Raw genomic sequence first — 27,295 nt, 5'->3', positions numbered from 1 at the left:
CCGTCCCCATCCATTCCCTGGCATACCTACCCCAACCCATACAACTTAAATCTAGTACCCGATCAAAATAGCCCCGACAAAAAAAGATCCAAACAAAAAACGTTCCCGACATACAGTAATAGCCCCTGACATAACAGCCACTGTCAAACTGGCCTGCCCACAATATAGCCCTTGACAAATTAGCCCCCTGACAAAAGGGCCTGATCAGGCTGCCCAGAATATGGCACTGCATTTTTTTCTAGCTAACACCAGAGCTTCCTTCTTGAGTTCATACAATGTAACTAGGGCTTCAGTTTTAATTACAAATTTTAATTGCGATTAATCATACAATTAGAAGTATTTTATTTAATTATTTCCCACTGCAGATCCTCGTGACTCTGGGCAAGTCACTAAACCCTCCATTACTCCCAACCCCAGATCCAACATCTCTTCCTTCCCTCCTTCTCCTCTTCCCCAGGCCCAGGATCTCTTTCTTTCCTGGAGCCCATGCTCTCTCCTTCCCTCCCCTCCACACCCATGAGCAGCAACACAAATTTGGTGGTCACCATCTTGTCCATAGCTGCCACCAATGGCTCCTCTAGTTCTGCTCGTAGGTCTGCAGCTCACTTCCCTCCCCCTACCAGGGTTAGGCATCTGTAGCTCCTCTCAGTCCCCAATCCCTTCTCCCCATCACTGGTCTGCATTAAAGGTGGTCTTCTATCGAGCCCTAGCAGTGGCAGTGTTGCACATACACTGTTGTGGCCTGCTCCAAAGCTTTCCTTCTGTCCCATCCCGCCCATTCAGAAAAAGGAAGTGATGTCAGAGAAGGCAGGATGGGCCAGAGGGAAAGCTTCGGACCAGGCCACAGGCCGCACCTGTGCAACACTTCCGCTGCTGGGGACCAAAAGAAGACCACCTTTAATCTAGACCAGCGCACGGGAGAGTGTGATATTGAACTGTGAGCAGGGGATCGATGCTGTTCCATGCCAAGGACAGGGGTTGGTAGTAGAATATTGTGGTAGAGATTTTTGGAGGAAACAGGAGATGCTGCAAAGTGATTTATTTTTAAAATTGCAATTATGCATTAACACCCCAGTGGAGGAGTCGCCTAATGGTTAATGCAGCAGACTTTGATCCTGGGGAACTGGGTTCAATTCCCACTGCAGCTCCCTGTGACTCTGGGCAAGTCACTTAACCCTCCATTGCCCCAGGTACAAATAAGTACCTGTATATACTATGTAAACTGCTTTGAATGTAAAACCACAGAAAGGCAATATATCAAGTCCCATTCCCATTAATTGCAGAGTTTAACTTGCAGCCCTAAATGTTAACATGTATAAACAACCTATCCAAGTGTGCTAGAAAATTCCACTTAATCAAGTCTGTGGAACAAAATACACATCTAGATCTTTCTGCCACATTTTCTTCAGAATTTTCTCTCTCAATGCAATTCAGAGCAATTGCTTCAGACTCCACTGAATAATGCCATTCTGATGTTTTTCTCTTGAACCACTATGTCCAGTTTCCTTGCATCCAGCTTTTTATTAGATAGAATGGAGAAGACCCAAGTGATCATAACATCGTCAATTCTCCAGCAATGTTGTAATATTTATAGTTTCCGATGCCTGAGAGATGCCAAGTTATTGTGCCTTTCTGTATAGAAACTTTCAGCCATCAGACCTTTGCAGTCAGCTACAAGATAAGGAAACCTTTCAAAAAAATGTTTTCTTGTGGAATCTACAGATATATGTTATACTAGCTTTTTCTTTGCTTGCTGTGAATCATCTTGCTTGTAATCCACTTTCCTGGGCTGTGGTTATCAAATTGCTCATTCTATGGTTAAAGAAAGACTAATTTAAAACTTGTGTGTGTCCAGGTTTCTTCTGTGAATGGTGTGGATTCCTTCATGGATTCTGACATTATTTTTACAATGAAAGCTTTTATCATATTCAGGAAATGCATATGGTTCCCCTCCAGTGTGGATTCTTCTATAAATTCTGAGGTTATTCTTTTGATTAAAGCTTTTATCACATTCAGAACATTTATATGGTTTCTCTCCAGTGTGAATTCTTTCATGAATTCTGAGATCATTTTTTCGATTGAAGTTTTTATCACACTCAAAACATTTAAAAGGCTTTTTTCCAGTATGGATTCTTTCATGAACTGCAAGTGTACATTTTTGTTGGAAGCTTTTTCCACAGTCAGAACATTTATACAGTTTCCCTCCAATGTGGATTCTTTCGTGAATTCTGAGATTATTTTTTTGATTGAAGCTTTTCTCACATTCAGAACACTGAAATGGTTTCTCCCCAGTGTGGATTATTTCATGCCTTCTTAGGTCTGATTTGGAATGGAAACCTTTATCACATTCAGAACATGTAAAGGGTTTTTCTCCAGTGTGGATTCTTTCATGTATTCTGAGACTATTTTTTCGACTGAAACTTTTATCACATACTGAACATTTGAATAGCTTCGCTCCCTTGAGGTTCATTTTATGTACTTGTTTCTTTCTTGTGTTGATTAATTCACGTCTTCTCGGTTCAAATATCGGACTAAAGTTTTTATCATCTACAGAACATGTAAAATACTTTTGAAAGCTTTTATCATATTCAGGAAATGCATATGGCTCCCCTCCAGTATGGATTCTTCTATAAATTCTGAGGTTATTCTTTTGATTAAAGCTTTTATCACATTCAGAACATTTATATGGTTTCTCTCCAGTGTGAATTCTTTCATGAATTCTGAGATCATTTTTTCGATTGAAGTTTTTATCACACTCAAAACATTTAAAAGGCTTTTTTCCAGTATGGATTCTTTCATGAACTGCAAGTGTACATTTTTGTTGGAAGCTTTTTCCACATTCAGAACATTTATACAGTTTCCCTCCAATGTGGATTCTTTCGTGAATTCTGAGATTATTTTTTTGATTGAAGCTTTTCTCACATTCAGAACACTGAAATGGTTTCTCCCCAGTGTGGATTATTTCATGCCTTCTTAGGTCTGATTTGGAATGGAAACCTTTATCACATTCAGAACATGTAAAGGGTTTTTCTCCAGTGTGGATTCTTTCATGTATTCTGAGGCTATTTTTTCGACTGAAACTTTTATCACATACTGAACATTTGAATAGCTTCGCTCCCTTGAGGTTCATTTTATGTACTTGTTTCTTTCTTGTGTTGATTAATTCACGTCTTCTCGGTTCAAATATTGGACTAAAGTTTTTTTCATCTACAGAACATGTAAAATACTTTCCATATTCAGTACACAGGTATGGCCTGTCTTCTCTTTGAATTTTTTTTTGCCCTGTCATGTTTGTCTTCCCATTGAATCTTTCCTCAAATACAGTGCTCTGAAGAAGCGTCTCTCCACTGATTCTCTGATTTTGCTGGAGATTTGCGTAGTGGGTAGAATTCCTCTCTTGTTCAATATATACATTGGGTCTCTCTTCTTTTGGGGCATTTTCTTTCATGCTAGAAGGTTTTACTCTACTAGTACCTTCCAGACAATCAACTGAAAGATCTGGGTCATCTTTGTGTTTCAATTCCTCCCTCTTCAGCCCATCGAACACTCTTATTCTCTTACTCTTGTGCCCAAACCCATCACCTATGGGATAAAAATGAGAGGATGTATATAAATTATACTGGTATTGAGTAAAACATATATAGGCAAGTAGCCCAAACAGAAGTCTTTCAAAGACATCTGCATGACTAAGGCTCCTTATGTCACATTACAGGAAACGGTGTTTCTTGTGGACAGGTGCCAAGTGGAGAATGACATATGACTAGACAGAAAAAGACAATCCTGGTCTCATCTGCTGCCTCTGGACATCTCATCCTCACTCCAGTCTCTGCATTGATTCCCTTAACTCTAATTATATTCACCGAGTAAAAACACCCTGCTGGAGACTCAAATCCACACATTTGGTAGTTTAAGAAAACTGAATTCTAGTTACTAAGAAATAAAAATGTAACACAATATCCACAAAGCAAAGCTTAGAAGCGTGGGCTGTGATTATAAACCTCATTCTCACTGTGCCTGGTCCAGATGAGTCATTTGTCAGGTAATAAAACCTCATTACTAGCTTTAATTCAAGCTACATCACATGCTTCATGCAGTTCCTCACATGTGCCTGTGGAGGTCAGATTTCCTCTTTCCTCAGATCCCTGAGGTTCAGTCCCAAATCTCTCTTGCTCAAATCGGATTAAAACATCAGGCTTGACACTGTAGAAGCCTGTTATAGGAAAAAGAGTGTACAAGTTACCAAAGAGCTTGTATAAATGCTTAGAATGATGCTGTTTTCATAGGCACTGCCATCAGAACAGAGCTAAGAGGGGTGCTGCTGTCCTGATCATCATCAAAAATGTATTCCAGCAATATCATGATCACATTAATACTGTGGTGGGCAGCTCCTTTCCTCAACAGCTACAAACAGCTCCGTGGTGAATACTGCTACTGCGTAAATATAATGGATATTCTGGTTGCCGCATCTCAAAAAAGATATAGTGCAATTAGAAAAGGTACAGAGAAGGGCGATGAAAATGATAAAGGGGATGGGACGACTTCCCTATGAGTAAAGGCTAAAGCGGCTAGGGCTCTTCAGCTTGGAGAAAAGGCGGCTCAGGGGAGATATGATAGAGGTCTATAAAATAATGAGTGGAGTGGAATGGGTAGATGTGAAGCGTCTGTTTACGCTTTCCAAAAATACTAGGACTAGGGGGCATGCGATGAAGCTACAATGTAGTAAATTTAAAACGAATCGGAGAAAATTTTTCTTCACTCAACGTGTAATTAAACTCTGGAATTTGTTGCCAGAGAATGTGGTAAAGGCGATTAGCTTAGTGGAGTTTAAAAAAGGTTTGGACGGCTTCCTAAAGAAAAAGTCCATAGACCATTATTAAACGGACTTGGGGAAAATCCACTATTTCTGGGATAAGCAGTATAGAATGTTTTGTACTTTTTTGGGATCTTGCCAGGTATTTGTGACCTGGATTGGCCACTGTTGGAAACAGGATGCTAGGCTTGATGGCCCTTTGGTCTTTCCCAGTACGGCAATACTTATGTACCTTGTAGTGCTATAGAAATGATAAATAGTAGTAGTAGTACTTATCAGGAGGGGGTTTTTTTGGCACAGGTTGTTCTTCATCAGTTGAGGTAGATCAGAAAACAGGTTCTGCTAATACACTATGGGACCCTTTTACTAAAGCTTAGCAGCTGCTAATGAACGTTACTGTACACTGGGAGCCACAAGGTCACTAGGTAGAAAATAGGACCTGCGATATTTAATGTTTGTTAGCGAGCACTAAGCTTTAGTAAAACGGACCCTATGATTCTATGCTGCTCATTGTCAATGCAGATGGACACTTCATAATGCCTAAAAAAAGGTCCAAATTCCAATTTTGGAAAGTCAGAATTTGGACGTTTCACACTGCAGTTCATCCCATTAGTAAAAGGGGGTGTTGTGGGTGTGTTTTGGGCAGGACATCCAAATGGGAAGAAACGTCCATGTTGAAAAAGGACATTTTCTTATGTAAACCTGTTTTGGTCCTGTCCAAGTTATTTAAAGGTGCTGTAATTGAGCAGCTGACCACTGGAGGGATTAATGCCTGACCCCCCTCCTTAATCCCCCAGGGGTTGTCGCTCCCTCTCTCTCTCCCCTGAAAGTGAAACGGGAAAGGAAACCAGGATCTGTCAGTTGCAGGTATTACGGCCATTCTGAAGCAAAAAACGGGTCTGAGGAACGGCTTAGTGGTTAGTGCGTAGACCGTAAACCAAGGGACACAGGTTCAAATCCCACTGAAACTCTATTAACATTTTTTTCTAGGGATCCCTCCAGGAACAGAAAAATACTTACTGTACCTAAAGATATAAAAGATACCGTACATTCAGGTACAGTAGGCATTTTTCTGTTTCTGCAGGGATCACCTTTGCAAAACCAACGAACAAAAAAAAAGAGCTGGTGAAAATATTACATGTGAGGGAACCAACTGCAAAGAAGGGTGAGCTGAACATAAGGAGAGTTAGATAGACTAATCAACTTAACTAAACTAACCAACTCTAAAGTCTTTCAAGAACATCACAAGGCTTGTAAACTTTACGTTGTTCTTACATGAACATAAAGGCCTACAGGGAAGATCTGAGTCCCAATTGACAGTCCATTGCAGTAACCCCTAGGCTACTCCTCTATTCTGCAGGGATGTCTGTGTGGCCATTTTAATAAGAAAGCTGCCAGAGAAACATCCCTGTGACTTGTTTTCCCCTAAACGTTTCAGTCTGTAAAATGGTTGTTCAGGATGGACGGCTCCAGTGTAAGGACGTCCTTCTCATGTATTTTCAAACAGGAAATCTGGACGTCTTTCCTGTTTGAAAATTGCTGTGAGATGGACGTTTTCATTTGATGTTATGAGCAGAACGTCCCAATTCTGACTTGGACGTTCTTTCAAAAATGCACCACCGTGAGACAGAGTGAAAGAAGTCTCAGCCCCCACTACAGGGCTTCAAAGACAAAGGGGGAGGGGGCAACTGAAATGGCACAAAAAGCCCCTCCCCCCAAACAGCAGTGAGAGGAGGAACCTCCTATTCAGGGTACAAGTGACACATTGACCTATCGGGCAGGTATTGTCCGTTTACCCTCTATGTCTGTGACCTCCATTCAATGCCTCTGAGTCAGTGTCAGGTTCTATAAACCCCTAGGGTGGGCTTCTTTGTCATAGTGAGTTTCGTGTTATTTTGGAGTCTGGGGGGTCATTAGGAAAATGAAAGCCAGAGATCTGCTTGCAGGAGAAGAGAATCTGGATGTGCTGATACCAGGTTACATCTTCTATAACACCAATCTACCTTTAATGATCTAAGCTGCAAGAAAATGATGCATTACTGTAAACTACATTATGCACAGGGATTTTGCACTAACCCACCAGCAATACGAAAACTCCAAAGCTAAGTCAAAGTGTAGGAGTGGACCACTGAACACTGGATACTACTAGACCAACAAGACAACCTCAAGCTCTGTGCATACTACTGATGGACTTTTACCTTGTGCATACTACCTCTGTTTCTGCCCTTTTGGGGCATACTCCATACTTGAATGTATTGGGCATTTAAGTTCTCTTGTACTGTGCCTTAACCAGCTCCTGCTGCCTTAATGCCTATCTGAGGGAGACAGACTGCAGATGCTTTAGATAAACAGCTTGTAATTTTAGTCAGCAAGGCTTGCACACAGAAACCAGCCTGCCCGTAGATGCTATGTGAATAGATGGCCTTGGAGGGTGTTGCCAACCCCCACCCTGCATCTCTGTGCCTAACGAACCTTATCTCCTCAGCCAGAAAGGAGCATTGTATTATGTGTGTGTGTAGAGCAGAATGCTAAGTTTCGTTTCCCTAGCCAGTATCATTTCAGTATTATGACGTGTGTATGTACTGTGAACTACAAATGTGTAATGTGAGAACTACAAATGTGTACTGCGCATGTCAACTGTGATGTATAGGGGGCCTAATGCGCAGGCCCAGCAGGGAAGTATAAATGTAAGTGTCGGATGATTTCTGACACACAGTATCCTGAGAGAGAACTCAGTGCTGTTTCATTGCTAGCAATAAAAGCTGCATTGCTTTGGAACCAATTTGCTTTTCGTCTCCTGATTTCCGAGCCTGTTTCAGTGGCGAGCCAGCCAGGAGTACAAAAGGGAAATCGGATTATATTCTTTCCCCTCCCCACTGCAGCCGGATTGGGTCCCCGACCCCCCTCCCGAGAAGGTGGTGAGTGGCCACCGCTGATTTCAGCGTCCATCTCCCGGCGGAGGGCCGATCGATTCCGGCCGACTGAAAGTGGGGCTGTGTGGTTCCGGCAAGGCACCTTTTCCGACTCCGGAGAGAAGCGCACCGACGGCACGGCCTGCGACCCCGGCGGACAGGCGAGTATACTCAACGTAGTGACCGGCCCAGTAAAGGACCGAAGAAGAGGCTTGATCACCCTCTTAGCCAGTGACTAATACGGACTAGGTCCCGAAACTCACTAGGCTCTTGGGCGAAGAAACCGAACGGGAGGGTTTCTTGTGGCATATGAAAGTTGTGTGCGTGGGCTTGCATTTCCGGCCCGGGCGACCGCGTCCCGGTCAGGCCGAGTGTTGACCCTTTTGTGTCCGGTGGAACGAGACCCCTTACTCCTCCACCATCCTTTTCCCCCTTTTGTCTGTCTCCTATCCTTTGGCACTCAGGTTAGGATGGGCGGGGGTGGATCCACACCTTTAGACTTAATGACGGAACACTTTAGCGAAGTGTTCGACCAAGATAAATGCAGTAGGGCCGGGATGATACAGCGATGTCAATTTATGTGGCCCGGGCTAGGGATTGCTGAATGGCCCCCGGAAGGGTCATTTGAGTATGAAAAGGTGGCGGCGGTCATGAATATTGTTATAGTTGAGGGGAACCCAGGCTGTCCCGAGGACATTCCGTATATAGAAGCGTGGTTAGATGTAGTCCGGGACCCGTCGGATTGGGCCCAACGTAAGGTAGAAAAGGTGGTAAACCAGAGGAAAGGGCGAAAAATTAACTCAAAGCCAAGGCCCTGAAAACCCCTGCCTTCGCTCTCCAAAGCCCGGCAACCGTTGCCGTCCCGAAGGCCGCAGGGACCGCCCCCATAAGGCCGACCGCCCCCAGCATTGAAGCCCCAGAGACCACGCCCTGCACTACCATCACTAAGACCAAGGCCACGCCCCGTACCACCAGTACACTTCCCAGAACGAAACCCCTGAAGGGAACCCGAGGAAAAGTTCAGGGCTCGCCCGAAAGGATACCTCCGAGGGCCCCAATACTTGCTACGACGGAGGCCTACGAAGATGATGCTGCGCCCCCTCCCTACACCCCCATACATCCCGACCTCGCGGACTTGGCAGAGGGCCAGGATAACGCCGAGGCCTCCGAGTCCGAATCGGACGCTGAAGACACTTCCCGGCCAAACACACCCGAGACAACAGGTGCAGGTCCTGCAACCTCCAGGAAGAGCCAAAGGGTAGTAAAGAAAATTACTCGATTCCCCCAATCGAGTCCGATAAGCACCCTCCCTTCCAACCGGAGAGCGGAAGTGACCGACCTATACCCGGTCCGGCAGTCTACGACCTATACCCCTAACCCGGCGGCAGGAGCCCAGTCCATCCAGTCGACCGTCTACAGCCACGTTCCCTTCTCCAGTGCCGACCTGTATAACTGGAAACTGTATGGGCTTTCGTATGACCAGAAACCCGAACAGCTGATAGAGCTGGTGGAAGGAATCATATACAGTTATAATCCCACATGGGGTGACCTCAGGCAATTGAGCGCCCACATTCTAACCACTGAAGAACGCCGTCTCCTACAACAGAATATGGAACAAGCCGTTCGGGACGCCAACCCGGGCCATGCCAACTTGCAGAACCTCTTAGACACGGAAGTGCCCACCGCGGTCCCTGCGTGGGACTACCGAACCGATGAGGGCCAAACCGTCATCCGCCGGTATCAGCAGGCATACCTGGCGGCCCTAAGAAAAGGGAAACAGAAGATTACCAATATGGGTAAAATCCACAATGTAGTCCAGCAGAAGAACGAAAGCCCAGGGGATTTCCTTGAACGCCTTATGGACGCATTTAGGAGACATAGCCCGATAAATCCCGAAGATCCCAAAAACGTCCCTACAGTGGTCATGAGTTTTGTTAGTCAGTCAGCACCGGACATAAGAAGAAAACTCCAGAGAACTGAAGGATTTGAAGGGATGAGTATCAGCCAACTGAAAGCCATAGCTGATCGCGTATTCGGATACCGCGACCAAGAAGAGAAGACCGAAGCCCGGAAGGAGTCGACCAGACGGATGCGCGAGAATGCGGATGTGCTGGCCACGGTGCTGGAAGAACGCCTGGGGTCCAGACCGCGTGGCAGAGGCAGGGGCCGAAGGGGGAGAGGAACACGGTCCCCCATAGGACGCAACCAGTGCGCTAATTGCCAGGAAGAAGGGCACTGGTGGGCGGACTGCCCAGAGAAGCCACGAGACCAGAAGAGAGAGGAGGAGGACGACGACCGGCCAAGAGGCCCCAGACAAGGACAACGAGGACGGGGCCGCGGCCGGGGACGAGTCGAACAACGGGAATGGCAGATGGCCCTTGACGCCACCCGGGACCATACTGCATGACGGGACCGGGAGGGCAGAGTCCCCACTGACCCTCTGGTGGAGATCCGGGTGGGGACGCAGTTGATGAAGGCCCTACTAGACACTGGGGCCCAACGATCTGTTATCACCACTGCCATAGCCCCGGCCACGAAAGAAACCATACCGATTGTGGGTGCCTCTGGGAAGTCACTCACTGCTCCCCTCCTCAAGGAACGCCAAGTCCAGATCGGAGGGACGATGGTGTCTCACCAGTTCATACATATCCCCGACTGTCCAGTCCCCCTGATTGGCCGAGACCTACTGTGCAAGCTCCAAGCCACCTTGAAGTTCAAGACTACGGGTGAAGTAGAAGCTCACTTTGAAGACCAACCGGTGACGCTTATCTGCCCTGTGCGGGAAGAATGGAGATTACACGCCCCCCTAATTGCAGGCCCTGATGACTGCCATTACTGCCAGGACACCCCTTTCGCACGGCAGAGGAAGGCCCTAATGGCTGGGGTGCCCGACGTATGGGCAGAAGTGAACCCCGGTGGACTGGCCGTTAACGCCATCCCCATCTGGATTGAACTCAAACCAAATGCTCAAGTCGTCAACCAAGGACAATACCACATCCCTTATGCAGCCCGGCATAGTATGCAAACTCATCTACAGAAACTCCTTCAACAAGGGGTCCTTAAACCGATCAGATCCGCGTGGAACACCCCACTGCTGCCCGTCAAGAAGCCAGGAACATCAGAATACAGACCCGTCCAGGACCTGAGGAAAGTCAACAACCAGGTAGCCGACATAGTCGCCCTCGTACCAAACCCCTACTCAATCCTAGCCCAAGTGCCAGCCCAGACCAAGTGGTATAGTGTCATTGATCTGAAGGACGCCTTCTTCTCCATCCCTCTTGCTGCCGGCAGCCAGAAGTTGTTTGCCTTCACGTGGGAAGACTTACAGACTGGGAATAAGCAGCAATTTACATGGACCCGGCTTCCCCAGGGATTCAAGAACTCGCCTACCCTCTTTGGTGACCAACTTGCCCAGGACCTGAAAACGTATCAGGACGAGTACGGGCCAGTCGTCCAATATGTGGATGACCTGTTGGTGGCCCGTGAAACGTACACGGACTGTGCAGAAGCTACCCTTTACCTCTTGAAAACCCTGGAAGCCCAGGGGTACCGAGCCAGCCGGAAAAAGGCCCAGATATGTGAGATCGAAGTCGAGTACCTGGGTTTTCGCCTCCGAGAAGGGACCCGAAGGCTCGGTACCCCCCGAACCCAAGCCATTCGCAACCAACCCACTCCTGCAAATAAGAAGGAATTGCGGGCATTGCTAGGAGCAGCTGGGTATTGCCGGATTTGGATCATTAACTTCGCTGTTCTGACCCAAGACTTGTACGCCAAACTGAAAGGACCTGAACTCGAGGGCCAAAACCTCCAGTGGGAGAAACACGAACTGAAAGCCCTTCAGGACCTCAAGGAGGCCCTTGTGGCCCCACCAGCGCTCGGACTGCCAGATGTGACCAAGCCGTTCCACTTGTTCATCGACGAAAAGAAGGGATTGGCACTTGGAGTCCTTACCCAACTGGTTGGCACCTGGCAACGCCCTGTAGCATATCTCTCCAAGGGCATGGACAACGTGGCACGAGGATGGCCGGGGTGTCTCCGAAGCATTGCGGCGGCTTGTCTGCTGATACACGAGGCCAATAAACTCACGTTTGGCCAAACCCTCTTTGTGACTACACCCCACACCATCCGCGGCCTACTCGAGAGCCACGGACCCAGATGGATGACCAACTCCCGATTGGTCAAATACCAGGCCCTCCTATGCGAAATTCCGGAGGTACGGATCCTGGACACAACTAACCTTAATCCCGCTACTCTCCTTCCGGCCCCTGAACCACCACTCCACGACAGTGAAGAGGTAATGGCCACTGTGCATTCTAGCAGACCTGACCTCAAGGACCAACCCTGGCAAGGGGGCATCACCCTGTTCACCGATGGAAGCAGCCAAGTAATAGAGGGAATTCGAAGAGCTGGCTATGCTGTTGTGTCTGAGGACCATGTGATCGAGGCTATGGCTCTGCCGCCCGGAACGTCAGCCCAGAAGGCGGAACTGATTGCCCTCACCAGAGCCCTTCTGTGGGCTGAAGGAAAGGTTGTTAACATCTACACAAATTCCAAATACGCCTTCCTCACCCTCCAGGTGCACGGGGCCTTGTACAAAGAGAGAGGATATCTAACCGCCGAAGGGAAGGGACTCGCAAACGCCACTGAGATCTGTCAACTACTCGAGTCAGTGTGGAAGCCAAAGAAAGTAGCTGTGATGCATTGCAGGGCCCACACCGGCCGGATGGACCCTATCGCCTGGGGAAACCAACGGGTGGATGATGCCGCAAAAAGGGCAAATCAACTCCCTTACCTCTCTCATTCCTCTGACCCCGTACTCGTCCTTCACCTCCCCACAGAGACCCCCATCTATGCCCCACAAGAAATTGAGTGGGCCCGGCAAGAGGGCCTGGAGTCGCGAAATGGCTGGTGGGTACTGCAGGATGGTCGGATATGGATACCCGAAGCCTTGGCCTGGACGGTGGCCAAAGAGGCCCACAACCGCACCCACCTGGGCAGGGACGCCCTGGGGCGCCTGCTCGAGAAGACCTACTACATCAACAAGCTGTCCCTGTGGACCAAAAACGCTTCCAGCCAATGCGCGACTTGTGCTCGTAACAACCCAAGGACGGGACCCGGTCCTACGCCAGGACATGTCCTCCGGGGCACCAGCCCCTTTCACGTCTGCCAGATTGACTTCACGCATATGCCCCCAGCCCGGGGCTACAAAGTAGAGAGTTGCACGGGGACAGAAATCTTACACATCCCCGCCCGTCCCTGCTGGAATCTTACCCGTCCCCACCCATCCCCACTGGAATCTTACCCATCCCCACCCATCCCCGCAAAAATTTAAACCATCCCAACCCGTCCCCACCCGTCCCCGCAAGAATTTAACCCATCCCCACCCATCCCCGTAAGAATTTAAAAGTACATAAAAGAAAGTTCCAGTCAGCTCCCTCAGTCTCTTTCTGGATTTGAGCCACAGCACTGTAGGCAAGGAAGGAATGGAAGTTGGAACTTGGAACACTCTGGTGTGCACATGTAAGATTTGTCTCTGATCCACTGGCAGTGGGTGCTGAGAGGCCGCCACATGCAAGTGCCAGTAGGTCAGGTGACATCTGATTCTCGTGCCTGTGTCAGAGCTGAGGTCTGTGCACCAGCCTGGGAGCAAAGAGGATTAATAGTAACATAGTAAGTGACAGCAAATAGACCTGAACGGTCCATCCACTCTGCCAATAGTCACACTCATGATCAATTCATCATTAAATCAACGAGTGTGATATTATATACTTGATTATGGTCTTTCTTTCATGTTTCTGGAACAAAGACCACAGAAGTCTATCTGGCCCCATCCTTATGTTCCAACTGCTGGAGTTGCCATCGAAGCCCACTCCAGCCTATTCATGTTCTCATTTGTGGGACACAGACCGTAAAAGTCTGTCCAGCACTGTCCTCATGTTCCAGCCACTGAAGTTGCTGTCTAAGCCCTTTCCAGCCCATCCTACACCAGATTGCCATGTATGAGACACAGACCATACAAGTCTGCCAGGTATCAGCCCTAGTTCATCACAGCCAGAGTCGCCATCTAAGCGTCACTTGACACATCCACACACATGCAGCCATTTAAGGTTAGCACGCCTTTTTGAATTCCGTTATCATTTGTGACTCTGCCACCTCCTTAATGGAAGACTTTCCACATTTATGCTGTTAAAGCAAGGAAGAAGAGGAGGAGGAGGAGGAGACAGCACTCAAATAAATTGGTATTCGGTAGATGAGAGGCTGGTGCAGGTGCAGCTTACACTTCCACGGGAAGCCCACAGAACTGGTTCCATCCCCGCGGGAACCCCGCAGGAACTGCCTCCGTCCCCGCGGGAACCCCGCAGAACTGGTTCCATCCCTGCGGGAACCCCGCAGGAACTGCCTCCGTCCCTGCGGGAATCCCGCGGGTTCCGCGGGATTCCCGCGGGGACGGAAGCCGTGCAGCTCTCTACTACAAAGCCATCCTTGTCGCCGTGTGTACCTACACCGGATGGATTGAAGCCCAGCCCACCAGAACAGAAATGGCTAAAGAAGTCACCTCCTTATTGATCCATCACATCCTGCCGAGATACGGCCTCCCCAAGCAGATAAACTCCGACAACGGCCCTGCATTTGCCAGCGAAGTTACACAACAGCTCAGTACAAGACTGGGCCTCGATTGGAAGTTGCATTGTGCTTGGAGACCCCAGAGCAGTGGAATAGTGGAGAGAGCTAACCGATCCCTGAAGAACCAGCTAGCCAAGCTATGCCAAGAAGCCAAAGCCAAATGGCCCGACCTGCTCCCACTGGCCTTGCTGCATCTTAAGTGCACCCCCAAGGCTACAGGCCTTACTCCTTACGAGATGATGTACGCCAGGCCACCACCACTACCCTCCTTTCCCGACTCCTTGCAGATACAGGGCGAGAGCTCCTTAGTAAAACAGATGAAGGCCCTGCGCGAGGTAGTGCAGGACATCCAACAGTACACTGAGAGTGTAGGTCCCCTGGTCCTTACTAGTCCTACACACCAGTTTAGGGTGGGGGATGAAGTCTGGGTAAAGGAGTGGGATGAATCTGACTGTCTAAAGCCCAAGTGGAAAGGGCCCTCCCTTGTTCTCCTAACTACCCCAACCGCTGTTAAAATTGCAGGAAGTCCCGTGTGGATACATTGGACCAGGCTGAAACCCGCTGCGCCTACCGGCGGCACACCTAAAGTTTGGACTGCCCGTCAACATCCTGACGCTCCACTACGGCTGACCCTGACGAGGAAGTGAACCGGGTCCATGCCTGCCCAGCAACAGGAGCTCAGCTTTTGGACCCACTGCGTCTTTGGCTCTGTGTTTATTGCAGCCTTCATCCTGAGCCTCATTATCTTCTTGCTGCAAAGGCTCGGATACCTCCCACCGTATATATGATGCTGAACCTACTCCTCCTCCTTTGCTCAGTCCCGAGCCATCACACCACCCTGAGCCAGAACTGTACTGAGTGCTTGCGCTCAGTACGTCACCGCATAGAGGGGGGATATCACCTGGTCACCACCCTCATTCATCAATCACAGCCTCCGGAAGGCGATTGCCGGTCCCTTCCGGTTTGTGTCATTACGACCCCGACTGGACTCCAACAGTTTCACAGGTGCCTCCAGAACAACCTCACTATCTGCCACAGCCCAGTCAAACCAAGATACTACAATGTCACCCTCAGTGTGGGGCTCCCTCAGTATGTCGGATCTATGGGAGTCCAGGGAGATGGCGTCCTGTATTACGTAAATTCCACCCGCATTATTGCAGGTGGTACTCAAACTGTGGCTACCCTTACCTTTGACGTTTGTGTTGCTATATACAGACACCCCTGGTCCCACAAGTGCGGAAGCCTAGCTTGGCGCAAGGCCTACGCGAATGATCACAAGTATGTTTGCTCCCTTACCTTAGATGGAAGATATGGATCCCCTTGGTCTTGGTTACCTTGTGCAGCAGACACCCGGACCTCGGGATGGGAACGAGTGTGTGCCTACACAGGAGGTGGATACCCCGGATGTCCCGGTCTAGGTGAAATTCGCAGGGGCTCTGACAACACCGTGCTCCTTGAATGGCCGCTAAGGGGACCTGGGACCCCCTGGAGACAAACTTGGGGTTTTGGCATCGACGGGGCCGGAACGGACCCTATAACCTTCATCACCATCAGCCAGAGCCTTGAGGAGAAGGCACCCACACACTACAAGACCACGGTTGTCGGGTACCAGGATGTATTCGACGAAATTGCTCGCGCTGAGGAGGCAGCGACTAAGTTCCCCATTTCTCCCGAAGCTCGGAACATGTTCCTCAACCTGGCCGAAAACATTGCCCTCTCCCTAGGAATTGCCAATTGTTTCGTCTGCGGAGGCACCGATATGGGTGAGCAATGGCCCTGGGAGGCGAAGGAGATTCACCAGCACATGTGGGACGCCCTCAACGCTACCAACATTACCTTTCCCCGGCGTCCGAGGCCTTATGAATGGGCTCTGATGACCAACATCATAGGTACCCTCTGCGCTAGCCGGGCTCCCTCGAAGCGCTATTCCGTCCCAGTGGGAGATTCCGCTTGCACGGGGGTCCTCCAGTTTAATGGAAGCCGAACCACTTGGTGGCAAACGGACCACCTGCCTGCCCCGGTGCCCATTTGGACCGAACCCACACTGAATACAACCTGGACATACGGGGGCAACGCCTCCCTTAAATGGATAGCCCCGGAGGGCTACTATTACATTTGTGGTCGCAGGGCCTATGAGCAGCTCCCAGCCCGCTGGTACGGCACCTGTCTCTTGGGCACTGTCCGACCTAGTTTCTTTCTCCTGCCCCTGCGCGTAGGCGAGACGTTAGGTATACCTCTCTATATGGAACAGGGGCCTGGAAACATAGGCAGGCGTAAACGGTCCCCTCGAGACAGCAAGCCCAAGGTCCAGATAGGAGAGTGGAAGGACAACGAGTGGCCACCAGAACGTATCATTCATTACTATGGGCCGGCCACGTGGGCTGAAGATGGCACGTATGGGTACCGTACCCCTATCTATATGCTGAATCGCATTATCCGTCTGCAGGTGGTGCTTGAAATACTTACTAACGACTCGGCCCTTGCACTTAACGTCCTGGCGCGACAAAACACCAAATTGATTACCGCAGTATACCAGAACCGCCTGGCTCTTGACTACCTCTTAGCCCAGGAGGGCGGGGTGTGCAGCAAATTTAATCTCAGCAACTGCTGCCTGCAGATTGATGACCAGAGTCACGTCATCAGGGAGATCACTGACCGGATGGTAAAGTTGGCTCATGTCCCTGTCCAAACCTGGAACAGCGCCTGGGATTGGACATCCTCTTTAACCGACTGGCTACCGACCTCTGGGAGTCTCAAGAGTATCTTTGTCATGGGTGGCCTGTTCTTGTTGTCCTGCTTACTAATACCCTTGTCTTTCCCCCTTGTCTTCAGGTGTCTCCGCTCCACCATGGAAAGCATCGCCGACCGCCGGGCAGCCGCCCAACTTATGGCCCTCCAGATGTATTCCCCCATACCACAATCAGATGTGGATGAAGCAGAACTCTGTTTCCCCGAGGCTATCAACGGGCCGACGCCTTTGTGACAGCACAAGTCCGGCTACAAAGGGGGGGGGACTCCACTAGGGACCCTCCGTCTCAACCCCGGCGAAGTAACCAGCGGCTGCGCAAGGGCCTAGGGCTCTCTTATTGCCTCTCCCTGCTAACTTCTCTTGTCTCTCTTTTCCCTTCCAGGGCTTATGGAGATGATACTCTCCACCAGAATGGATGTTCAAGTATCAAAAGGGGGGAATTGTAGGAGTGGACCACTGAACACTGGATACTACTAGACCAACAAGACAACCTCAAGCTCTGTGCATACTACTGATGGACTTTTACCTTGTGCATACTACCTCTGTTTCTGCCCTTTTGGGGCATACTCCATACTTGAATGTATTGGGCATTTAAGTTCTCTTGTACTGTGCCTTAACCAGCTTCTGCTGCCTTAATGCCTATCTGAGGGAGACAGACTGCAGATGCTTTAGATAAACAGCTTGTAATTTTAGTCAGCAAGGCTTGCACACAGAAACCAGCCTGCCCGTAGATGCTATGTGAATAGATGGCCTTGGAGGGTGTTGCCAACCCCCACCCTGCATCTCTGTGCCTAACGAACCTTATCTCCTCAGCCAGAAAGGAGCATTGTATTATGTGTGTGTGTAGAGCAGAATGCTAAGTTTCGTTTCCCTAGCCAGTATCATTTCAGTATTATGACGTGTGTATGTACTGTGAACTACAAATGTGTAATGTGAGAACTACAAATGTGTACTGCGCATGTCAACTGTGATGTATAAGGGGCCTAATGCGCAGGCCCAGCAGGGAAGTATAAATGTAAGTGTCGGATGATTTCTGACACACAGTATCCTGAGAGAGAACTCAGTGCTGTTTCATTGCTAGCAATAAAAGCTGCATTGCTTTGGAACCAATTTGCTTTTCGTCTCCTGATTTCCGAGCCTGTTTCAAAAGCACCACATTCATCAGTCATAGGGTTACCATTCGTCCGGATTTCCCCGGACATGTCCTCTTTTTGAGGGCATGTCCGGGGCGTCCGGCGGATTTTGCCTGCACCCACGTTTGTCCGGATTTCTGGACAAACGCGGGTGCGGGCAGGCGCGTGCGTGTGGGCGGGCGATCGGCGCCGCGGGTCTGGTCTCCCGTCCCCTCCCCTTCCTTACCGTGTTCCCTGGTGGTCTAGTGACGTCTTCAGGGCAGGAAAGAGCCCCCTCTTTCCTGCCCGGAGCGCTGCCTCCCCTGTCTATCATCCTCCTCGGTCTGGCTGGGGATTCAAAATGGCCGCCGAGAGTTGAACTCTCGCGAGGCCGCTTCAACTCTCGGTGGCCATTTTGAATCCCCAGCCAGACCGAGGAGGATGCAGCAGGCAAGGGCAGGCAGTGCTCCGGGCAGGAAAGAGGGGGCTCTTTCCTGCCCCGAAGAGAAGACGCTACTAGACCACCAGGGCTAGATAGTAAGTGAGGGGGGGGTATGTGAGAGAGGGGGAGGGGACTATGTGACGGGGGGGGGCGGGGAATAGGGGCGGAATGAGGACCCGAAGGGGGTGTGGTGGGGGCGGGGCATGAGGCGTGACAGGGGCGGGCTAGGGGGCGTGACATGTGTCCTCTTTTTCAGAGGACACAAAATGGTAACCCTAATCAGTCAGGCACCCCCTTGGAACAATGGAGAAGCCCCTCCACCCCCACCAGCCCTTTCAACAACACTGATTTCTCAACACCCTGATACTTTAGGATGAGAGGTTTCGCAAGTCTGATCCTAGTCCCCAGGACACCCACCTCCAGCAGGTGCCTCGCAGCGTACTCTTGATAGGAAGACGGTGGGAGGGCAGTGGGAGGAGGAGAGAGGATGACGGCCTCTTATCCCACCAGACATGAATTCCTGAATGGTCCTGGCTGACCTTAGTAAAGATGTGAAGGAGGAGTTTTTATACTTACTTGTTACAGAAGAGTGAGTCTGTTCAAACATCTCTGATTCAAGAGAATCCACGAGGGGGAGATCTTCCTCTTGTTTAATACTCAGCGAAAATACAGATGTTATAATCGGAAAGCCTGTTTTGAAAAAGCACATCCAAAAGGATTCACCAAAAGATCAGATGATAATAAGTTAGGAAATAGATTTTAAGTCTCCAAACATGTGATATGAATGTCCCATTTCCCGTAATCTGAAAATGCAGAACCCTGTAAATCAAAAACATTTGCTTACTCTTGGTGGGGTCATTGGGGTTTTCTTTTCCCTCCCGCTCAAAGTGTTGAGTGAAATATTTCTCCTCTTCCTTTTTAATCTTGAATATAACATCAGGATTAACAATTGAATAGCCTGTCAATAAGAAGTAGGAAAATGAGGTTTAAAATATATTTATAGAATCCTTGGGTGTGTTTTTCCTGATTCAGTCATTTATATTTCTAACCCTCCTAGATGGATCACTACAGGGCCTAGATTCACTTTTACCCATTCTACACCACTCAGGATTTTGCAGGCCTCAATCATATCCCCCCTCAACCGTCTGTTTTCCAAGCTGAAGAGCCCTAACCTCTTTAGCCTTTCCTCATATGAGAGAGGTGTGGTAGCCATGTTAGTCCATTTTTAAAGGTACTCAATAGAAATCAAACAAAATAAAACATGGAAAAGAAAATAAGATGATACCTTTTTTATTGGACATAACTTAATACATTTCTTGATTAGCTTTTGAAGGTTGCCCTTCTTCATCAGATCGGAAATAAGCAAATGTGGTAGATGACAGTATATATAAGTGAAACATCAAAGCATTTCATTGACAGACTAACAGGGTGGGGTGGGTAGGAGGTATGCATGGGAACATCAAAGCATTTCATTGATAGTCTAACAGGATGCGTGTGGATAGGTGAGAGGAGGGTGATAAACAGAGAAATACAACTTTATGGTTTATAATGGGCTAGAAAACCCAGATCTTTGTTAAGTCCTGTTTGTTGGGTGTCAAAATATTCAATCATTCTGACTTCAAAGGTCTTACGTTCCTGTATTGTTTTAAAGTTACCTTTAAACCCAGCTGGCACCAGCATTCGTCATGTGATGTCTATGTAAATTAAATCTTGTCTTAAGCATCTGGCCTGTTTCTCCAATATAGCATCCTTCATTACATTTTTTACACTGAATGATATATACTACATTGGAAGATGAGAATGTGAAAGATTCCTTTATGCTGAATATTTTTCCTTTGTGAATGACTGTGGGGTCCTGTGAAATGTTTTGGCATAGCTTGCAGCTGGATATATTGCAGGGATGTGTACCCTTCTCTTCTTTTTCAGTCTGTGTTGGGAGTTTACTTCTGATTAGCTTGTGTTTTAAGTTGGGTGGCTGTCGGAAGGCCAGCACTGGTGGGGCTGGGAATATCTCTTTCAGTAATTCATCATCCTGGAGTAGAGGCTGAAGATCTTTTATGGTTTTTCTTAAATTTTCCAGCTCTGGGTTGTATGTCACTATAAGGGGGATTCTGCCTGTGGCTTTTTTTTTTTTTTGTACTGTAGCAGATTTTCCCTGGGTGTTTTGAGGGAGGAGGCAATATTTTTGGAGATTATTTTGGGGTTGTAGCCTTTCCGTTCGAAGGATGCAGTCAGGATTTCAAGATGTCTGTCTCTGTCCCTTGGGTCAGAGCAGATACGGTGGTATCTTGTGGCTTGGCTGTAAATAATGGATCTCTTTGTATGTAAAGGGTGGAAGCTGGAGTTGTGGAGGTAGCTGCATCTGTCTGTGGGTTTCTTGTATATAGATGTTTGTATATAGCCATCGCTGATTGAGACCGTGGTATCCAAAAAATTGACTTTTTCTGGGGAGTAGTCAATTTTGAATCTGGTTGTAGGATGGTATGTATTGAAGGAATAGAAAATTGTTTCAGAGTTTCTTCCCCTCCCTCCAAATCATAAAAATGTCATTGATGTACCGGTAGTATCTTAGAGGTTTGGTCTGGTATGTATGTAATGAAGGATGCTATATTGGAGAAACAGGCCAGATGCTTAAGACAAGATTTAATTTACATAGACATCACATGAAGAATGCTGGTGCCAGCCAGGTTCCTACCCCTGTAGGGCAGCACTTTACATGACCAGAACACTGTACCAGTGATTTCATAGTAAGAATCCTGAAAGGTAACTTTAAAACAATACAGGAAAGTAAGACCTTTGAAGTCAGAATGATTGAATATTTTGGCACCCAACAGACAGGACTTAACAAAGATCTGGGTTTTCTAGCCCATTATAAAACATAAAGTTGTATTTCTCTGTTTATCACCCTCTTCTCACCTATCCACACGCATCCTGTTAGACTATCAATGAAATGCTTTGATGTTCCCATGCATACCTCCTACCCACCACCACCCTGTTAGACTGTCAATGAAATGCTTGGATGTTTCACTTATATAAACTGTCATCTACCACATTTGCTTATTTCCGATCTTACGAAGAAGGGCAACCTTCGAAAGCTAATCAAGAAATGTATTAAGTTATGTCCAATAAAAAAGGTATAATCTTATTTTCTTTTCCATGTTTTATTTTGTTTGATTTCTACTGATTACCTCATATGAGAGGAATTCCATCCCCTTTATCATTCTGGTTGCTCTTCTTTGAATCTTTTCTAATTCCACTGATAATGTACACAGATATACTGTTATATTTTTAAGAGTACTGCTTACTGATTCACTGTAAACCATCTGTAAAATATTCTTAATTCCATGTAGGGAAAGGGAAAGGGAAATGGGACTTGATATACCACCTTTTTGCAACTACATTCAAAGCGGTTTACATATATTCAGGTACTTATTTTGTACCAGGAGCAATGGAGGGTTAAGTGACTTGCCCAGAGTCACAGGGAGCTGCAGTGGGAATTGAACTCAGTTCCCCAGGATCAAAGTCCACTGCACTAACCACTAGGCTACTTCTCCACTCCACATGTATAACATGTGCTGTTGTGCTGTTTTAACTAAGGAAGTTGCTTCTGATTTAATGTAAACCATTGTGAACCTTTTCAAGGGATACAGCAGTATATAAACAATAAATTGACATCAGAGGCATAGCCAGACCTCAGCGGGAGGGGGGGGTCCAGAGCCTGAGGTGGGGGGCACAGCTTAGCCTGCCTCCCTCAGCTGCCGACCCCCTCTGCCACTTTTGACCCCCCCCCCCCCCTCCATCGCCGCCAGGTACCTTTGCTGGCAGGGGTCCTCAACCCTCGCCAGACGAAGTCTTCTTCAGCGGCAGTCTCCGGCGCCTTCGCTGATCTGTTTCTGTCAGTCCTGATTCCTAACGTCCTGCATGCACATCCTGCACGGGGCTACATAAAGGACGTGCACACAGGATGTCAGCAGTTAGAAACAGATCTTCATCGAAGGCGCCGGAGTCGACCGGCACTGTAGAAGACTTCAGCTGGCAGGGGTTGGGGACCCCCGCAACAAAGGTGCCTGGTGGGGGAGGGTCGGTGGCGGTGGGAGGGGGGATCGAAAGTGGCGGCGGAGGGTCGGAAGCGGGTGGGGGGTCGAAAGTAGAGGGGGCCAGGACTAAATCTGTGGGGGTCCATGCCCCCACCTAACCATGCCCCTGAGTGACTGCAGCTTTTCTCATGTGAAGCCTGTAGTTTAAGGTATATATTTTATCTTACAGCACAGAGCGACACCTTTTGCAAAGCCTGCAGTAGTAGCTGTTTCACTAGCTCTTGTTGGCTATGGGGTGGCATCAGAAGCCAGGTTCTAAATTTCATGGGACTAAGTACCTGTGATTTTTATACCACTGATTCTATAATGTGCCTGTGTGGTACATGATACAGAAGACATATTTACCTCGTGATCTTAGGATGTCATGAATCTCCCTGATGACCTTCTTGTACAGCTCTTTCTGCCATTCTCCCAGAATGTCCCACTCCACTTCTAAGAAATAAGCAGCAACATCCTTGAATGTGACTGATGCCTAGTACAGGAAACAGGACAGGTTATATGACCTTTGTCAGTGACAGGGGTGCAGCCAACACCCAATTTAAGCAAGCCTGACCCAAAAGTGGGTGAGCATGACAACCCCGCCCCCCATCCTGCATATCACCCATCCCCCCTCTTCAGGAGATTGGGGGGGTCACTTAACTCCACTCCCCTGACCCTCCCCCAATACCTTTAAATCCTTTACGTCTTCGCTGGCTCGGAGCCTTCCTGATAATGCAACTTCCTGATCCCGCAAACAGGAAGTTGTATCAATGGGACGGCTCAGGCTGGCGCAAGCAGGAGGAATGTTTTGCTGTTCGCTGCTAGCAAAGCTTTAAAGGTACGGGGGGAGGGGTTGGGGGAGTCAAGTGACCCCCCTCCCCCCCAATCTCCTGTAGGGAGAGACGCTGGGAGTCTTCAGCAGGCGGATTCTATATAAAGAGAGCAGAAGCACATCTCTGGGAACGTAGAAAACAGTACATCAAACTTAAAATATAAACAGTAATAGAGTGATTGTGATTTAGCAAAATCGACCTTGAACTCCACTAAGTAGAGATTACAGATTTTCAAAATAACATTATCTTAACAGATCTCCTAAAAACATCATAATGTGCTAGTTGTCGTATAGATATAGGTGGTGTATTCCCAGTGCATTTTTTCTAGCAAAAAAGGTGTCGGTACTCAAATGCCAGGCCACTCTTCAGGGGTGGGGTGATCACTGAGGAACCCACCCCCACAATAGCCAGGCCCCCTGCAACCAGTCACAGAATCTATGTCAAAGCAGAATTGGTGTGTGGAGCCTGAGCTCTTTCATTAAAACTTGGAGATAAAACTTGGGGACCATGGGTCAATTTTGGCAGACAATGGAAAAGGTGCCGGTACTCAGTACCCCCAAGTACCCCCTCAAAAAAAGCCCTGTATATTCCACATTTTTGCTGCCTGATAAGAAAATGACAAAGAAAAAATTCTCCTATATTTCATAACCTTATATGTTGGAAATGCTCATTTCTACTGATCGCGGGTCTTCTATCTTTTAGTAGAATTCAAGGTATTAATTAATCTATACATATAACGTTCTGCTCTGTCTCCTGATAGGCTCTCTCTACTCAGGAGATTAGCAGGCAGTTAACCGGAGTGTAGAACACCAGGGTGAAAACTCAGAACTCTTGAACCAAAATCTTCTTTAATGCAAAATGAAACAAAGGCGACGATTTACAGTTAGATGTGCAGGACAAGAGTCTCTGCCTTGCAGAACTGGGAGTCTGTTCTCTGCCAGCTCACCCTGTAGACAAGGTGAGCCGAGAGATCTCAGCACTAAGCTGAGAGAATAGATGCTGTGACTGCTTTTAAACTGGTAAGACCTTGGTTATTTTACAGCAGCTTAAAGGAAGAATATGCAACAAGGTACAGCAAATCAGCTTACAGATCCTAGAAAAGCATGCTGCAGCCCCAATGGAGAGACAAGGGGCGGGCTACAGCCCAACATACACAGGGACAAGGGCCAGCCAACAGGAAAAGTCGCATAAGCCATAGGGAACTGGGACATGTGCTCATGAAAAGCCTGTTACAGAGCACCGGAGGAAGACTAAAACTTGTAGTTCAAAGGCACTTCTTGCCTTTTTAAGGGCACAAGCACTGCAAACTGCCACAGCCAATGCAATTTGATAAAACAATGTCCAACGTATACATATCAACAACAGGCAACAATATTAAATAATAAATTCTGGCTTCTATAGGTAGCCAGTGTTGTTCAATATACTATGGTGTCACTGTGTCAAATTTGTTCACGGAACAGATCAAACGAATAGACATGTTTTGTAAGGTTTGTAGTTTCCATAATCAATACTTTGAACAAGCCAAATAAACTACATTACAGTAGTCCAATTTGGATAGCATCAAGGCCTGTACAACCAATCTGAACTTCTCCTGATGTGGACTATAAGAACAAAATGTGTATGGAATTACCAACGCTGAAGCTATAACTCAAAAAGAATCCACAAATATCACTATGAAACACTATATATTAACAATGAAAAAAGGAAGGAAAATCTTCCAAGTTGCTCAGACCTTTCAGGGTTTTAAAGAGCGATAGCATTCTGTCCAATAACCAATTCCTAATCCACACCAGATCCTTGCCTCTTCTCCCATGACTCTTTAATTTTCTCAGGCATCTCTCATGAGGAACTTTATCAAAAGCTTTCTGAAAATCTAGATACACAAACATCAAACCGGCTCATCTTTATCTACATGTTTATTCACGCCTTCAAAGAAATGAAGTAAATTGGGGAGGCAAGACTTCCCTCGGCTGAACCCATGCTGACTCTGTCCCATTAAACCATGTTTGTCTACGTGTTCTGTAATTTTATTCTTTATTATAGTTTCCACTATTTTGCCCTGCACTGATGTCAGGCTTACCGGTCTATAATTTCCTGGATTGCCCCTAGAACCTGTTTTAAAAATCAACGTCACATTGGCCACCCTCCAATCTTCAGGTACTACGGATGATTTAATGACAGGTTACATATTACTAACAGCAGATCAGCAATGTCATGCTTCTTTGAGTACCCTTGGATGCATGCCATCTGGTCCAGGTGATTTACTACTCTTTGTCAGTTTGGCTCAGTACATCTTCCAGGTATACCGAGATTGCTTTAATTTCCTCTGTACCAACACCAACTGCTCTAATCCAACAGAAGGGAAGGCTGGAAGAGCTACACATGGACACATTTTCCTTTTAGTGCTGGTACATTGTGTATAAAAGGATAGAGAAGAATTTGTTACCTGAGCAGAAACAACGGCAGACATTTCCTTCAGGAATGACTTCTGCAGCTGCTAGGATGGATTCAGGCTGGAGGTTTCCCTGTTCCTGGAAAAATGAATAAGGCTGGGCTAATTCCGGGTCTCAAATATAATCCCTCCTCTCCCCCTCTGCAGATCTGGGCCTGGGGCTTGCAGTGCTTGGAAGATAGAAAAATGTTTTTATTCTGAGTCCCTAGAGGCAGAAAAAAACCAACAGAGCATGTGCAAAGATCTTCACCCCTCCCCTTTGCTGACATCACTCTTGGCTATTCCCACCTCCTTAAGGTGGATCTCTAGAAATAGCAGAGAGATGTGTAGCCGTGTTGCCTATTGATTGCCTAGAAATAGCAGATAGAGGCAGCAGGTCCTACAGTGGAAGAACAGATCCGGAACTGTTGTTGTCCTCTATTATCTACGACCTTGTAGTTATTGGGAACTGAATCTGATAACTTTGAAACTCTTACTATGTAATTTTAAACTTATTACTTGTTAGTGTTTATTTAGAATGTTTATGTGCAAACTGCTTTGTGAAATTACATAAAGCAGTGGTTCCCAAACCTGGTCCTGGGGGCATCCAAGCCAGTCAGGTTTTCAGGATACCCACAATGAATATTCATGAGAGAAATTTGCATGCAGCGGAGGCAATGCTCCTATGGCTGTTCTGGAGTTTGAAAATAGAGAACTGTATAGGAATGGAGATTCGGGAATGGGAGATATTGTTGCAGAATTTCTCACAGGAGGGTCTCCAGGACACCAAAGCCAAGCTTGGAACACATTGAGAGAGACTAATGGAGCACCAGAATGAGGCTTGGAATACAGTAAGAGAGGCTATTAGAGAACCAGAATGAGGCTTAGAATACAGTAAAAGAGGCTATTGGAGCATCAGAATGAGGCATGGAATAACGTAAAAGAGGCCATTGGAGTGTCAGAATGAGACTTGGAATACAGAAGAGAAGCTTTTGGAGCATCAGAATGAGGCTTGGAATACAGTAAAAGAGGCTATTGGAGCATCAGAATGAGGCTTTGCAAACAGTAAGAAAGGCTATTGAAGCACCAGAATGAGGCTTGGAATACAGTGAGAGAGGCTATTGGAGCACCAGAATGAGACTTGGAATACAGAAGAGAGGCTTTTGGAGCATCAGAATGAGGCTTTGCATACAGTAAGAAAGGCTATTAGAGAACCAGAATGAGGCTTGGAATACAGTAAGAGAGGCTATTGGAGCACCAGAAAGAGGCTTGGAATACACAGAGACTGGATTAGTGAGGGAATGTG

At 47.5% G+C, this 27,295-nt stretch overlaps 1 protein-coding gene across 1 annotated transcript; it reads right to left on the bottom strand.

The window, feature by feature from the left end:
* Nucleotides 1-1,218: 1,218 nt before the first annotated feature.
* LOC115466406 (gastrula zinc finger protein XlCGF26.1-like) lies at nucleotides 1,219-19,517 on the bottom strand. Its single transcript, XM_030197608.1, has 4 exons — nucleotides 19,494-19,517; nucleotides 19,226-19,339; nucleotides 4,103-4,210; nucleotides 1,219-3,582 (listed from the first exon to the last, which is right to left on the bottom strand). Exons 2-4 carry the CDS (start codon nucleotides 19,254-19,256, stop codon nucleotides 1,835-1,837), a joined length of 1,887 nt encoding a protein of 628 aa, XP_030053468.1. The 5' UTR covers nucleotides 19,257-19,339; nucleotides 19,494-19,517; the 3' UTR covers nucleotides 1,219-1,834.
* Nucleotides 19,518-27,295: the final 7,778 nt, after the last annotated feature.

This window comes from Microcaecilia unicolor, chromosome 3, assembly GCF_901765095.1.
Source record: "Microcaecilia unicolor chromosome 3, aMicUni1.1, whole genome shotgun sequence".
Classification (NCBI taxonomy): domain Eukaryota; kingdom Metazoa; phylum Chordata; class Amphibia; order Gymnophiona; family Siphonopidae; genus Microcaecilia; species Microcaecilia unicolor.
Note: the sequence above shows the minus strand (reverse complement) of the source record. Positions and strands in the feature narration are given on the sequence as shown.